This window comes from Acanthaster planci, linkage group LG11 (genome assembly GCF_054643075.1).
Source record: "Acanthaster planci isolate LZ-2023a linkage group LG11, COTS_SCS, whole genome shotgun sequence".
NCBI classification, from domain to species: Eukaryota; Metazoa; Echinodermata; class Asteroidea; order Valvatida; family Acanthasteridae; genus Acanthaster; species Acanthaster planci.
The window spans coordinates 6,684,106-6,701,179 of NC_141787.1; the positions used below are offsets into that span (position 1 = coordinate 6,684,106).

Below are 17,074 nucleotides of genomic sequence, written 5' to 3' on the forward strand. Positions count from 1 at the left end.
CATTACTGGTACCCACTTGATACGGTATTCGTGCATGCATTACATGCTTCTTCACCCAATAGGGTGCTAAGAATTGCCATTTGCACGCAAGCTTCAAGTTTAAGTATGCACGAGCATGGTGACACCTTAATATTGGTACTTTTGGATGAGTTTCTACTGTATATGCAAAGCACTGTACCAGCACATAGAAGCATACATGTATTTAGGGAATGCTGCCTTGGGCATTGAACTTAAAAGGAGTACACTGCATCTCACATAGGTACATGTACATGTATATGCACCTGACGTGACAGGGTCTCAACCAACAATGTAGCTTGTGAATAAGAACATTTGATAGCTTTGCAGTGTTGTAGTGGAGCCTATTACAGATCAATGACAAGGCAATTTACATGTCACAAGTACATGTAGCAGGGAAGGAAATGTGACATGTGCCTTTGTCACCTTTTATCTTTCACAAATAGCTTGAGACTTGACGTGATGAGATAAGACTGAAATGTGAAAGGTTTAATCGTGAGAGCATCTGATGGACTCTCAACTACACAACAGCCAGCTAGATCTACATGTAATAACCAGGTCCACACTTGGCGTAGCAAGCACACCTCGCTAAGCTTTGTGGCTCATTAATAAGGCATTCTATTATACAGGATGGGTCCTGGTAAATCATAAGCTACTGTGTCTAGCACTGGATTGTTTCATTGCAGTTAAACACAAATATAAACAGGAAATTTGTGTAAACTCATTAACCAGCCTGAAAGCTAACATGCCAAAACCCAGCCAAAGGAATTTAACTGAAGTCCATCCTGTCTTCCTTGACTGAAGACTATCAACAATGCCATCGCGTGCAAAGTCCTCACAGACAGACTTGTCACGGCACAGCCATAAAATTGTTTCCATAATTGATAGGTGTACTAATTGACCATCGCATTTTGTCTCCAGCACATCCTGATCGTGACTGGTGTGTCCATTCTATGATGAAAATCCCTGTAAACTTGTTCTGTTCGCTGTTGAGCTGGCACATTTTGCAAGCACAAACTGACGTGCTGAAAGAATGCCTTTGGCTCATGATCAGTGAAACAAACTTCTTGGCACACTTTGTTGCACTTCTCTACTACTGCAGATTGTCAAGGTTTAAAGACAGGATACTTGGGGCCGATTTCAAGAAATGCTAAGACATGTTTTAAGAAGGGTAACATGTCTTACCTCACAACTCATCCTTGGATTGATTTCGCAAACTTAACATGCATTCAATATGTCTTTACTTCCTAGCAACTTATTTTAAATTAAGATGGGTCTGAGAGTCCAAATGAAAGATGAACATTGTTTTTTAACAGTTTCGAGGAAGAAAACAGCCACGGAAAGAGACTTTTGAATCTTAGCTCAGATCAATTCTCAGAGTAGGGACTCATCGTAAGTCCTAAGATGAGTTGTAAGATGAGTTTTGTGAAATTGTGAAAATGATGCACCACTATTGTCTAATTGTTCCCTGAAGTCTGTGCTGAGCAGTCCGCTGATCTGCATTAAGCCCAGTGCTCCATACCCAAGTGCTCTGCAACCCTGGTACATTTTGCTTGGTTTGTGTAGGGAATACATGTAAATGACTGATTCACAGGATGGCCCAAAGCCAGATGCTGGATAGGTCTACTACAACTGATACATCCCACTTGCTACTCAAAATCCTTGACTGACCAAGGAAAAAAAACACACACCCTCAAGGCAGCCCATATATTGTACGTCACTCACTGTCTGGTGTGGTCAGCTTGCCTGCCCACTTTCACCTCAGACAAAAACAAAATGGCCTTCAATTAATGAGGTCTAATTGATATAGTCAAGCTGGTGTGCATGTCAGCATTTTGTCATCCTGAGAATAAATTACGTCTCTTGACATCTTAGAGAATAATCAGGTGACCTTTGCTGGAGTAGCCATTTACAGTGATGAAAGTTGAAATTAAACGGGATCAACAGATCTTGGTTTTCAGGTGTTTTGTCACAAGACACCTCACACAAATATCGTGAAACTGTCAAATGGCAAGCATTACATCTGCACTGAATGTTCTTTGACGACAAAGAAGGACTGACTTAGAAATGTTAACAATTTACACTTTTCATTCAGTTACATGTAAGTGCCCTACATTATATTCTGACTAAAAGTTACACATACATGTATTTCCTTTGCCAAAAACTATAAGCACACTTCGATAAGCTGCACAAGTGCATCAATGAATTAAATTGACTACCAGCCGCGTACAAACAATTTTTGTATACAAACTGAAAATGAAGTGTAGGGTTTGGCCATTTTTTTCTCCAAGAGAACTGACCAAAATGAGCTGAAATAAAATAAAGTCATGTTGAAGGTCTTACTAGACATCTAGTGTCACAAACTGTTGCTCATGACATTGGAATACTTCAACTCCATTCTCAATTTAAAGCAACAACTGTACATTGTGCGTATTGTTGACAAGTTTGAGACAACTTTCAAATGAGTGATGTCCAGATCCCAAGGACTAAGCCAGTCCCTTGACAAAAGCAAATTAACCACTTCCAACTAAGTTTACCAAGTGGTATGCCGCCTCGACTGACAGAAAGCTTCCAGCTTTCCGCGGTAAAATGTCCCTTCGTCAAGCCTCAAAAAAACTCTGCTGACCGAGAAAAGGTGACCTGTGCTTCTGAACCGTGCTATGTGTTATTATACATACAACAACTGTGTAAACTTATCTATCCTGTCCAGAAAAGCTCACAGTGAAATCTATTTACAGCATGCTTTAGGAAAATGACTGTTAGCACTGATGCACAGCAAAAGTCTTGACTCTTTTGCACGAAAAGCTATTCACAATTACATTTCAACTCTTTTTTTTGGGGGGGGGCATTTTCCAAAAATCAAGTTCGTCTGTCTCAAGCTTCATCTTTTTCTTACCACCAGACTTTGAACTGGTTAATCTTCACGTTTAGTCTGATAACCTCAAGTTATCAGACCTCAAGTATGATGTAAAGGAGCAAACATTCAGTACTTCAATTTTGAATTTTTCAATTCTACAGAAGGGAATTTTTTTAAAGATGAAGCCTAACAAAGAGACAAAGTTAAGCAGAGGAAAATGGCCAAGGCAATGGACAGATTTTAAAATGTTAACCTTTGGAAAAGTAATAGAATTCAAAAGTTTACAGTGTAAAACATGTACGGTACACTATGAGGATATGCTGTTTTCCGTGCACTGATCTGAAATGCATAGCAGTTAATTTAGCCTGCTCCTCTGGACCAACTGAATTGAAAAAATGAATCTATAAGCATACATGTACATGGTGACATCATTCCTTGTTTTTTTTTAGTCAAGTTTAGCTAAATATACAAGTATGTGATTTTCATCAGAAGCCATGTTGAATTAAGAATGACACTGGTAGCAATTACAAGCTGCATTCAAGTGCATTACTTGTACACCATTTAAACAGGAGTATACTCATTTTTACATTTCCTACTATAGAGGTTGTGCATGGTGACCAACTTTCTGATCAGAGCTTTGGTTCCATAGGGATACATGGGTAGACTTTTGTGTTACCACTCCACAAACATGACAAATACTTATCTGAAAGATGGCTGCTGTATGTGCACATGCAAGCTCTATCTTTCTGTATTCCGCCTTTGTTTTTGTGAACTTAACAAGCGCAGAGAAATCACTTGGTTTTTTTTTAATGTGAACACTATGTGAGGCTGGATTTTTGCTGACATTTCCTCAAATGTTCCTCTACCTTTTGCTACACATAACCCACATTGCCTCTATATCTGTTTTTCAGAGAAGGGAGAATCTTGTGTGGACCTGGCTTAGTCCATACAAGTTTCCTACACCCTGAAATATGCGGACTTGTTTTGTTCTAACAGGTCCTCACAAAGGTAACAAGGTTTGGCACAGACACAGCTACACTGTAGCTAGAATTGGCACATACACAGGCAAATGCAAACACTGAAATTCTTCATTATTATAGACAGCTAAAAATGTGCATGAACAAATTATATTCCAATCACATTCACAAAACCTGTCAAATTTGAAACCTCTCTAAAATTTTCCAAGATCCCCGTTAGTAAAATTTCACACATATTTCCAAATCTCCTGTGTTCCTGAATGACAGAAAAAAAGAAGAAATCTTACACGACTACTGAAACTACATTTGTTGTGGAAAATCACTCACATTGTTACGCAGATCCAACCACATTGATTCAAGAAAATGACCAGTACTCTTCGCAAGATTCAGGTCTTTACAGACATCTCAACTGGGTGCCAGAGCTGCTCGCTAGGTTATGCTGTCTCAGGTTGCCTGTCACTTCCATACCCTTCCCCTGTCAAGCATCGTTGGTACGTGAATTCTTTCATCCTCTAGAAACGAGATCCTTTCATCTGAGTGAGGGCTTAGCACTAGACTTCTTGGGCTGACATGATAAGGCTGCTCTCTAGTGTCTGGCAGACAGATGCAGGGCCCTGAGCGAAACCTCCTTAAGACGTTCAGGAAGGATATATTTCAATTGATCTATCTCCACTCATTAGGCTCAGATGTCTAATCAACATGAACGTAAACTTTTGAAAAGGAAGAATAGGAGGGGGGGAAGTGCCGGGAGACTAAACGGTGGGAGGTCATTGTTGTGTAAGTCCATGGTCAGTTTCTTTCTAATTCAATTGGGATTGGATGGCTGGGGTCATTAAAGGTGGGGTCATCTGTTTGCTGAGCTTCCAATCAGGCAAAACAACTGTCGGGCTCAGACCGCATTTCAGTCAGCGGGGATTAACGTCACTACGATAAGCCAGTTTCCCAAAACCTGCATCAGACCACTTGATCCAGGTATAATCTGGGCAAGTATTATGCTGTTTCATGCAGTTGGGAAGGGCCAGCAGTTTGGTTTTGTTTTCTTTTGCTGCCAACTGCAAGACAGAAGAGAGACACCATCAAGGGCCCAGACCAGACTGTAAACTGTGCATTAAAAGTACATGTACTCGTATACTTCAAAGAAGATTCACAAAAGGTGACCATAAGTTTCATTTATGATCCATACATGTATTTCAGATATATTTTTGTTGGGGGGGCACTTCTTAGGGTTCACTTTTGGCAGGTGGCCAAAGTGTCAGAGCAGTCACAACAGTGACAATTTTCTCCAGGGTTGACAGTTCAATAGCTTTGTTTTATTTTTGTTTAAAAGTCAAGAGACTGCTCTAAATTTGACTTGTGTGCATCAAACTCTCTTCCTTTCTGCCCATCTGGCTAAGTTGCACTCTACCATTGAAGCAGGGGGGTAATATGCAACTTACTTTCAGGCAGCTTACATGTAATTCATTATTTCCTACCTACTGACAAGCTTCAATTTCACCTTGTTAATTTTCCCTCCTTTGTGCAATCATCACTAGTATTAAGTAACCGGCAAACAAGAAATACTAGCCTAATGAGCATTAGTTCACTTCTCCTCATCAACATTGTGTCAGAGCAACTCCCCTGGCGCCATGCATATCCAGGTATAATCGCTCATTTCTCAGGACAGGAAAAGCAATCCTGGTTGTAATTTTTTTGTTTTCTCTCTTTGCTCTGCTTTCACGCATTAAGCACTGGTTAGGTCACTGCTGGGCTGTTTTGCTGTCTGCCCATGGCCAAACCTACCATCCCCCCACATGTTTGAACTAGACCTGCGACTAACCACTGTAATGAAAGCCAGGTTTTGTTCTTACTGCCCTAGTTGAAGTTACTTTGTAAATTCAAAATGACTCCAAGGTGCATTGTGGATGCATCAAGATAAGAACAGAATACGTGCTGCCAGCAGCAGCACAAGTGACATGAGTTCTGAATTAAGTACATGGTATCGCTTACAGTGCAGTATTGATGCCGTATTGTGCGCTGGTGCCATGCAAATAGCAAAGAGCTTTTAAGACACGATGACACATGCATCATAGGACAACGGAAAAGCCTATCAGGGAGCTGTCACATGTTTTTTGACAAGCTGCCGAAATACAAGTACATGTAGTTGCGATTTTCTGGAATACTTGATGGCACTGTCTTTTGAAGACGAAGTACTTCACACTGCATACCATAATTATGAACATCGATCATAACAACATGTTTTACACAACATTTATGCAACATCTAAACTATAACAATAAAGCCATACACACTTTAACTAGCAACTTACATGTCTCTAAGAAAAAACTGTCCTTCAAAACTGTGCAAGTTAAGCAAGAGAAGAAATCTGTGGGACTGAGCATTAAAAGAAATTCTAGGATTTTACAATCTCTTAAATACAACACCACTCCCTGCCCATGACACATGGCCCACTGAGGGCTGAACATATGCTCAACCTCCACAGTGTGTGGGCAAACTCTATCAAATCAATCAAGAGTGCGGACGCAATTATAGACATCACCCCATAGTGCATAGAGGATTTGCCAAAATGTCTTTAAAGAAACATGCAGTGGATATTCAGCTCCGTTTGGTTTCATGTTTTCAACAATGTGAAGAAATATTGGCCACTGCTATTGTCTAAACAAGCTGTTTAACAAAACCAAGAATAATGTGGAACCTACTTCGGGAAAATATAGAAAGGTTTGATACATATGTTGTACCCAAACCTGTGGAAAAACTTGATCCATTTATGTCTTGAATGATATCATGCCTTGGCTCATACATATGAAAATCTTTAGCATAGAACCGAAAATATTGAAATATCTCCCTTTTACTGCTTCAAAGGAGTTGTCTAAGTTATAAAACCATGTAAAGAAAGCTGTGCTTCATATATTCAAGTCATAAAGATCCTATAACATGATTCCTTTAACATCCTCTGTGTAATGGGCCCAGGAAATCCCTTTGAGTTAACAAGCCCTCCAGAGGGAACTTGTTGAAATAGTAACTGGACTTGTCCCACATCATCAAACTTGCTAACAGGTTTCAGCACACCTGTTGGTTGCTGGGCTGCAATTTACAAAATTGGTACACGTTCTGACAGGTAATATTAGAAACTAGAAGGTGACTGACTGCATACCCAGGGCAGAGCTGGGGTCAGTTGTCAGCTTAAGACACCAAGGTGAGCTGACACCACCTGCCTACTGAAAACAAGCTCCGCATAATATGTTTGAGACGCTGCATCTTATAAGGATGAAAGTTTGTAGTTTGCGATGCCCCTGCTGCATGGATGGTAACATTATAACATTGCATTTTAGCTAGTCATGCTGGGCGGGGCCATCAACATCTATTTCCCAAATGCGCCACAACGATTTGGACAACTGCAAGAGTTTCCCGAATTATACATGAAACAGAAAATAATGCAAGGTTTACATGAATATGCGCAACAGACAGATGACCACATGTTGCTGACCACGTATATTGCTGGCGTGAGTGGGAAAAAAGAGAAGCTACACGTACATTTATATGCTATACTCTATCCACCAAAATGTCTGAAGCACGTTTGCAACACATGCCATCTTCATGACACTGTGTTAATGGAACGCAACCACATGACAGAAAGCTGATGACAAGCTACTGCTTGATAAATTAGCAGACAGACGGTATCTCCACCCACTTTCCTTAATTAATTTGTCAGCAGTTTCTTCTGCTCTGTACTGGTTGTTTAATTACTTTACAATGACAGAATTTTCACACAAATGAGACAAAAACGGGATCAGCCCCAAAACCTATGCCATATATACATTTCTAGTACTTACATGTATCACGTCCATGAAGAAAAGGTAGTGAAATCAATTCACACGCCCCCCCCACATCACCCATGCACACAACCCTTGCCGTAATTATATTAAGAAGAGGAAACTCAATAAGACAGGATTTTAGCTATATGTAGGTCTTGTATTTGCCATATTTGCCGAACAGTGCAAACTTTAATGGACGGAGGTAAAAGTCCCCACCCATGCATACTAGTTCCAGCTGCATGTACATGTACATATAGGAACACTATCAAGTACCATGCACCGTGCACCAACACCACCATTAAAAATGTGTGTACCACAGTTTTACAGCTGCATATACACAGAGACAGATCTATGTGCATAAATACCATGCAATGGATTGATATCCTATTCCCCATATTATGCACTTTCTACTGTGTACAAGTTGAGAATACCAAACTTGAGGGATGTACGTTTTATTAACGTACTTACATGCAACACTTCAGGACAAATACAAAGGAACAGACGACAGACATCAGGTTCAGTCATACAGCACATGTTAGAAAATACGCACTTACTGTTTGAGGATGACGGCTGGACAAGTCATTTCACATGGGAGAACACACCACACAAAGCGAAGGCCAAGAGTAACATATGTCCCAGCCTGTTAATACATGTACTTGCGAACACACACGGTTTTCATTCCCCCTTCACATTCAGCAGCCTGACTATGTACACATGCGTATACATGTATGTCACGGAGTGTACACAGCAACGTATTCCAGTCACCACAAAGTGAACAGCCAATGAACAATCACAATAACACATCCTCCCAAGGAGCCATTCCCCGCAATCAACTCACCTTAATGAAGTTAGATACACAATAACCGACTAAGGTAACTTCATCGCCAAACAGGCCAATCGTTGGGGACATTGTACAGGAAACTTTGGGGGACAATTACACTCAATTGCCCTGCCGGACGACTGAGGTGAGTCACACCATAGTTACACCTGGCTCGTAAACACAATACTGTGGAGTTCCACTCCGCCTTGGGACACTTAAGCAACAATTTATTGCTTGCGGTCAGAAAAACAACATTACATCACTCTCATTTACACACCACTACTTACCCAGCCTACGTACACGGACCGCAACAGCCAGGAGGAGTTAGGCTGATACATTAAAACCGGTGGATACTGAGGCTCTCCTTCCAAAATGAGTATCAGTTTCGATCCCAAATCCCCCCAAGAGATTCCCAGGAGGTACGACGGGCTGCACGCAGCATGCACGGGGGGAGGGGGATTTCAGGGCTTGTGTCTGGGAGAATTATAGAGGGGTCTGGCCTCAAAAGTTGGACTTACCCCTCGCACCCCCTGTCACAACACTCAGGATGTCAGTGGTAACTTCCTGAGGAAGGTCTGCCTTGTACGTGATGACATAGGCCTGGATCACGCCATTGGGCTCAGAGGGGGGTTGCCAAGTGAGGTAGATGTAGTCAGGTCCGATGGCGGAGACGTTGAGATCTTGGACAGGTCCAGGGACTGGTGGGAGATTACACAAACAAGAAAAACTTAATTACATACGTTTTTTTAAATATTCTTGTGAACTCAACACTGGCAGACATATTGATCAAAGTTCTTTGCTTAATGAAAAAAAGATGCCACTGGACATCACAAAGATGTAAAGAAAAATATATCTTGCTGTGTTGGAATTGGAATTTCAATCCATGCTTACTGTGGATGCTATATAAAATGAGTAAAGTTAACACAAAGAGGTTAATCTCAAGTGTAAATGAGCTGAGGGGAAGCGGCTTATTTGAGAAGTTGCATGCCTGATTATAAAGGCCATAAAGTAAAGAAACCATCTTTTCTTGTAACTCATCATTTCAGTCGTAAAAAGGCAAAATGTCCACACCATTGAAAAGTCACAGCCCACATGCTTCAATGACAAAAACTGTCAATAACATGATTGGCCTTCTTTAATTAAGGTCCTTAATATAAAAACCAATTTAAACAAATTTTGTACAGATTTAATGACCTAAACCTTCAATAGCAAAGTGCAAAATGGTTGGATGAAAGCCAAAATGTCATTTAATTCTTACTTCCTTCTTGCGTTGCAATGGATGTCTCCGCTGAAGGTGGCCCCTCTAGGCGCCTGCCGTCGACAAAGTTGTATGCCACCAACTGCACGTAGTATACAGTAGCAATTTCCAAGCCTGCATAAAGGAAACAGGGGATAGAAAAATGTGACTAAGGCATGCCAATCAAGTTTGGAAAATATTTCTCAAAGCCAAGAGCTTTTGAATGAGGGAATGGACAACTGGTCATTCTATGTGTGGCACTGGAGTTAAGATTTATAAGAACACTCAGTGCAACTGGTCCACTTAAACTGTCCTTCAGTTCAAGCAGTATTCATAAATACCTTAGACAGTCTCCCTATTCAATAACATGCAACTAGACCGTGTATAAACGTATGTTTGATAATGCCTGCTGAGAAGTGATAATGCCCAATGCATAAATCACATGCTGGCATCTGGATGCGAGACAGTTTAATTGATTCTGATTGGTCAAGAGTCTCTGTGAATGTGGCTCGCCATGCATAAGGAGTCTCTTTTGGACAACTTGCACGAGGAATACACTTTAAAATGGACAGGGGTGTTTGGGAAAAAGAAAGTAAATTTCTAGAGCAAAATCGTTGGAAATCTTTTGACACTCTGACCAAAAAGTATTAATTAATGGGAATAAATATGTGCTTGGCTGGTCTTAAGACTGGTTCAGGATACTGAATGTATTCGCAATCACACTTGCAAAAGAAAGCTGGGTTCAGGTACTGTCTTCCACACGAGCCAAATCGCTCCAGTTTAATGACAGGATTATGGTCAATGACCCAATGACGTCTTGAGCAAAACATGGGTCGGACCCCCAAGTGTTGGTTCTGAAATTCTCCCTGATGGGATGGAGTGACATTCCCCACATCCTAGAATATCTACAGACACACCAGCAGGCACACCAACAGTAGTCCTATGAGACCCAAATATTTACTGCGGCATAATTGCTGACTGCCAAATTGAATCATTCACACATCCTTCCTCAATTTCCAAGTGACGAAAGCAGAGCAGAAAGAAGTATATATTGGGACCATATCGGGCAAAATTATGTTTGAATTTTTTTTCCCTACTGACATTCAAGTAGATGTTATCACTTCATAAGCCTGAACCTGAGCAGCATAACTGATTGAGTGGGAAAAAATGACATCCCATGTCAAACTGGGATCGCAATGGGATGTCAGTTGCATCAAACTGGGATATATCAGTGGGATGTGTCTGAAATCCCACCAGGATACTGGCTATCCCATGCAAATCCCAACAAAATTTACCGGTGGAATCCCACAGGGATCCCAGTGGGATCTAGGTGGGATTGCACTGGGATTCAGATCCCACTGGGATCTTCCAAGTCCAAGCTGGATCCTACTGCAAATGGGATGGGATCCCACCCTGAGATTCAAGTGGGATCCTGGTGGAATCCCATTCCACATCACGGTGGGATCCCATCCCGCATGCCAGTGGAATCCCATCCCGCATCTAGTGGTATTCCCAATGGGATCCCTATAACCTGACGAAAATTCCCAGTGGGATCCCATCAAACATCCCGGTGGGATTCCCACCGGGATCCCAGTCACTTTTTTCTTGGGCAAGTATGAAAGAAATGGAAGTTAATCTGAAAGATTTTGTAGTATTTACCAAATAATGCTAAAAAAACACTGTATTGACCTGCAATACCACTTTGTAAGAACAGCATACAGTGTACCTGTAGTTTATATTGCAAAATTTTAAAATTATGGAAATTAGTTTGTCAAAATGCATGGACATGTTGTATTAATTAAAGCTCTTAATGTGCCGTGCTTCTTTCAATTTTAATCCAGTTTCTAATGCTGCAAAACGTGTACAGTTAGCTAAGTATCATGATACTGTTTTGATCCCAGATTAATCTTTCTCAAAGGCCTTGGTGAAAGATTCTTCTGAGATCAAAATGTCAGGCCCTATTGACCTTTCCAATTTGTATATCACTTTAAGCAGCAGTTCAACAGTTTGCAGCCTTTTGTTGTACTTTGTTGATATATGATACACTATGGTTGTATCATGGCAACCACGTATCTTGGTGTATCATTACATCCCTAGTATCTCGTCATTCAGACTTCAAACAGTTTCTGTCAGCTCGTCAGATATTATTCTAAGGCACAGATCCATGTATCATTTGTCCCTTGACTGATGGCACTTTATCTTTCGCTGATGGTACCATATGAACAAAATGACAAAGAAACCAATTGACAGCAGAGAATATTACTTCCCCCTGTGACGAAATTCTGTGACTCAAGATGCTTCTGGCAACTGTGAGAGGCACCAGTCAGTGTACACAAAACATACATCCCGAGTTGAAAAGTGCAATCAAATAAACAAGAACATGAAAAAAAAGGGAAACAAGCCACATGATCAACAACTTCCTCTTCGCAGAATTACTTCATCGATTCACACTCCGCCTTTTACCACGAGTGAATGAGAGAATCTTAGCAGTGTCTCCCCAAGGACGAACCACAGTGGAAAGTAATTGCCAACACATATCAGTTTTGCACCCCGCCATTCTCAGGGCTGCCTGCCTACACCGACCAGGATATCTTCAATTGTCACAAGTTAAGCTTGGAATGCTTTCATCAGTCCAGTTTCTTTATTTCGTTTGATTATCTACCCTTGCAGTGCATTGGCCCTATGTCCCCCCCCCGGAAAGGAAGCATTTTGTGTGGGACATTTAAACCATAATGGCACAGATCCATGGGGGAGTTGCTAACACTTTGCTGCCCGCTGTGGTGGAGTTGGGACGTTAAGTTCAAGGGGACTCATCAGGAAGTTACATGCATAGAAGTACCGCTCAAAGGTAGGCCTGACAAAAATTATTCCCGGAAGGGTGATATGGACCAATGACGAAGTTGAATTCACGTGGTTACTTAAACTTTTATACCGAAGACAAGCTCAAGCAACAGTTAAAGTTAACTACAGTTTGATCAATGTCATTTAAATGATGGTTGTTCAGATATTGTCAAGTCGATTAACCATTTAGAACTGGGCCATGGTGTATGGTTGTATCACTGGTTATCTATAACTTTTCTCAAACTTAAGAACAGTGGGAACTGTTGCGAAAATACTTCCATGAAGCAAGTAACAACATGGCATTTAAAAATGGTTGAACTACAAAAGTAGGGTGTTTGAGGGGTCAATCTTAAGTTTATGCTCAAACTTGACTCAAAACTTCAAGAAATTTTTTCTGATGAGTAACTTCCCATTTATAGAGATTGAAGGACACCTGCTCTAGCTTGTTAGTTCATAATGAATAAAAAGATGTATAAGAATCCAGAGCTCCGTGTTCAAAGCTCAGTAACAGAGGACTCTGACCTGTATTTCAGCCAAGGTTTAGGAAGGGGAGCCACATAGTTTTAAGGCTTATGAAGAATTAAACCTCAGGAAAAAATAAGGGTCCTTCTCCAAAACCCATGATCAAATTGCTAATTCTGGCCTAATACAAATGCTCCTGTAAAAGAGATAATGTTGTGGAAGTTCACACCTATCAGTTAACTGAAGTTGCTGAACACCAATTGATCACATTGGACGTGTGTTAGCCTCGGAGATGCATTAACCGGAATACTAAGCCAACAGAAGCCCACACCACCCTAAAGACCAGACATAATCCTGTAAGCTAATCCTGTGTCTTCGTCACTATTCGGCAATGCTGGAGGCCTAGGACTCAGAGCCCAGATTAAAAAGATATCACAAGTGTGCTGTGACCTTCTTGTGAAGGGTTCATCAAATTTTTAGCCTTGGGATGTCAAAGCAAAATTGCATTAAGATGCTATGAGCAGGAAGAATTTCCTATCAAAGTGACTTGTTGAAAGATAAAAAATCCGAGTGAAGCAGGCAGAAGTGCTCAATTTGCAACCATAATTTTCCAGAGCTAATATTAACAAGTTTATGAATTTAGCTGCTGATGAAGTTGGTTAGTTGTCTTAAGTCCTAAGAAGAGAGCTCTTTCGAAATGGGCTTTGTGCATATGAACAAAGGAGGGGACACTTTGTCCTGGAATGATGTCCCTTAAGGCAGACACCAGCACGTGCACACTTGTCCACAAACCCATACTGGTGTTACATGCCAAGCTAGTGTGGACAATAAGAAAAAACCCTTGGGAAAACAAGACTAATTTTCTCCCACTGTGAAGATGTTAAAGATGAGTTTTTTTGATTTCCTTGACAATTCCTCTTCAGTTTGCTAACCTTAAAATGCCTCTGAAACTTTTTCTGGGGAAGGGGAAACACTGTGAGGTCCTCAACAAGTCAACACATCTTTGTGACCTAGAAATATTTTTCTCACTGTCCACACAGAGAATATCAAAGAATACCAGCCTTGTCCACATAAAGTTCAAAGTGTGTGTGAGTGATTTCAAAGAAAATCATCCAAAACACAGAATCTAAATCTGGCCTTTCAGTTCATCATTCGTGAGGGTATACATTTGAGCATGAAGCCCACAGGCCCCAGGCATTCAAACACCTTCTCTCTGTTGCCAGACATAGAGAGAGAATTCAGGATACTGGTGCATGATGGCATCTAAAGCAAAACAAAAATCTGTCTGAAGGAACAGCCAATTAGTGATTTTGGAAGATGAGAAAGAGACTCCAAACCACCTCAGATCTGCTAAGATGCCACCGTTATCCGCTCAACGCACACCGCTAATTCTCAAAGATTCATTTCCTCCACACGTGTTACGTATAAAAAACCCTGCATATACCAGTCTTAAGTAGAAACCCCTTAATCGCTGGTTCAGGCTCATCTTCGTGACACAACGAGGCCGTGCTTCCCGCACAGCACTGTATCCAAGGGTCAATCAGTCATGGCATCGTCTGTGACTGTGGGTATTAACCTAAAAGAGCTGGTGGTTGGAGAAACGGAGTGGCATATCCAATATCGCCACACTGTGTTTTTTTCTGGAGCTAAGACTTTAGGAGTTTTAGTGTAACTCTTCACGGTCAATTTGATGCCAACTTTGTGAAAATTGACATTACCATTCGCCGGTTCTTTTCTGAACCACACTTAGGTATGTGCTACCGCAAACCGTTTACTTAATATGCCACTTTCACGATGAAAAGCTTCCAAGCATACAATTCTAGCATAGCAGCCATTGTTATGAGACAGGTCAGCCAAAAATGTTTACTTTTTCCACAGTGGTGCTCAATGCACACAGGCCGACACACATGTAATCTGCAACTCTGAATAACTGTAACAAAACTATATGTCTGATTGAGTTCAATCTTCACATTAGTAATGATAAGGAATTTCTTGACATGCATGTCAAGTTTCAACAATATCGAGTGTGGCAGAACCAAGTTTGTGGGGAAGGGAGGGATAGATTCCCCCTCCAGTTGAGACATGGGATAAAATAACCTGTCTCTTTGAGTGTTAAAGCACATTTCAGCTTACAAAAAAACATCATGTGTGTGGAAATTCTTGATGGTATTTAAATATCTGTTGGATGTTGACAAGATAGAAAAGAACTGAAGTTTGCTTCTTGAATATTAACTGTGTTGTGGGCTATCCGCCCAGAGCTGAAGTGCACCACCAATCAGCAAAAAGAAAGACAGGTGGTTACAAGCGGGTTCTTGCACATGTTCTGTGTGTACGCTAAGACCATACATGCCGGAGTTACGTTTACTCAGCGTGCTCCCTATCAAACGCGCATATACTTGTGCGCCTCATGGCACGCCTATGCAATGAGTACCAAAAAAACACGCCCTCTTTTGTCCTGCTCGGAGCGGATAGGGGTGATGGTACATTAGATGGTTGTGTACAATTACAACAGAGCACCCAAGGGGGAGGCCAAAAAGGACCTGGTGTGTTTGTGGTTTTTCATTCTTTCTGAATAATGGAGATGCAAGAAAGAGCAAGTTTTCTATGTTTTTTATGTAAACATACTGGTGAAATGCAAAGAAAGCCCACTTTCCGAATCAATTGGAAGCATGCTAATTTATTGAATTACAAGCTGTGGTTGACATTGGGAAGAGGGATGGCCTATTTTTGTTACAAACACACCCTCAGAAGTAGAAATGCTGGGCCCTATTTCACAGAGCTGTTGAGAACTTACATGTATGTGCTGGGCAAAAATCAGGAGAAAAATTCAAAAAGAGCCAAAGACCTGATTCTGCTGTGCAAGAACTTACTCCACCTCTGCCGTCACAGGACAGCCCCACTAACATCATGCAACCAAGACTGGTACATTTCTCCTGTAATGTATAGATGCTGGCAGATTTGGTACTTTCAGCTCGAAATTGGTCTTGTCCATAAACCTATGCACACTGTCACTGGCCTCCCAGGATACAAAGTACTAAATGTATCTATGGACCCGACAATAAGTCAAGTGTTGTGGCTGCACAGTGAGCGAATAAATATAACTATAACTGAGCGCTGGTAATGCCCGAGCCGCACATTAGTCACATCCATTCTCCAGAGCCCATCTTAAGACATGTTTACGACCAGCTAAGCACATATTTATTCCTTTAGTATTACATCAGTGGATTCTACTGAAGACTGCATGTGTCACTCTCACGCAAGGGGCAAGTGACTTTCAAATGGATATCTACTTCCCTTGATTTTGAAGGACAGTTAATTAGTCTTAATCAATCAATTTTGCTTATTGGAAACTACACATTTCCAGTTGACCTACATAAGATTCTGCTAGATAATCATCCATATCCATGCTAAGCCCACAACTAAGCTCAGCTTGATAAACTCCAAGCCAGACGCTATCCTCCTAGATCATCCCTCCCAGATTTCAAGTGACGATAAAATAATTCTAGTGTATACAGGACAGATAGAAGTGTCGATGTTTGTCCTCATTAGGAGCATGCATGGTTGCCACATGACGGACTTGAATGGTGAGGTTTGCCAATGAGACTTTCTAAAATCAAACACTGATAAAGTGGATTACCCCCCCCCCAGCAACACCCCTTGGAATGCAGCCATTTTTCCCACTGATGAGGGCACTAGAAATCAACATTTTAAACATCTGGTTCATTAATTCAAGACTTACATGCATGTATGTACATACTGTACAAGGGCAATAGAAGCTACATGTATGATCTGTGTGTCATTACAGAGGACTCCACCTTGATTTTGAAGTCTAAACGTTGATGCTAACATAGCCCAGTGGATGTTGTCTGCATTGCATTGTGACTAATGTCTAGGGTATAAAGTCCTCCAGCCATAGCGAAATTTTTTCAACTTTTTTTACTCACAATTTTACCTGGCTCAAATGTCGTTCACAAGTGCACTGTATCCCGAATTCACAAGAACGAGAATGAACAAACAAACAAGGTGATGGAGAAATGACACCGAAACCACAAG

At 41.1% G+C, this 17,074-nt stretch overlaps 1 protein-coding gene across 2 annotated transcripts in view; it reads right to left on the reverse strand.

Annotated features, from left to right (window-relative positions):
- Window positions 1-17,074, reverse strand: part of LOC110988113 (contactin-5-like) — a 136,063-nt gene that overhangs the window by 12,843 nt on the left and 106,146 nt on the right. For both annotated transcript variants that reach the window (XM_087143618.1, XM_022251365.2), the window contains 2 exons: window positions 9,740-9,853; window positions 9,000-9,179 (listed from right to left, as the gene is read on the reverse strand). In XM_087143618.1, the coding sequence (XP_086999744.1) occupies window positions 9,000-9,179; window positions 9,740-9,853 (294 nt within the window). The remainder of the gene's footprint in view (window positions 1-8,999; window positions 9,180-9,739; window positions 9,854-17,074) is intronic.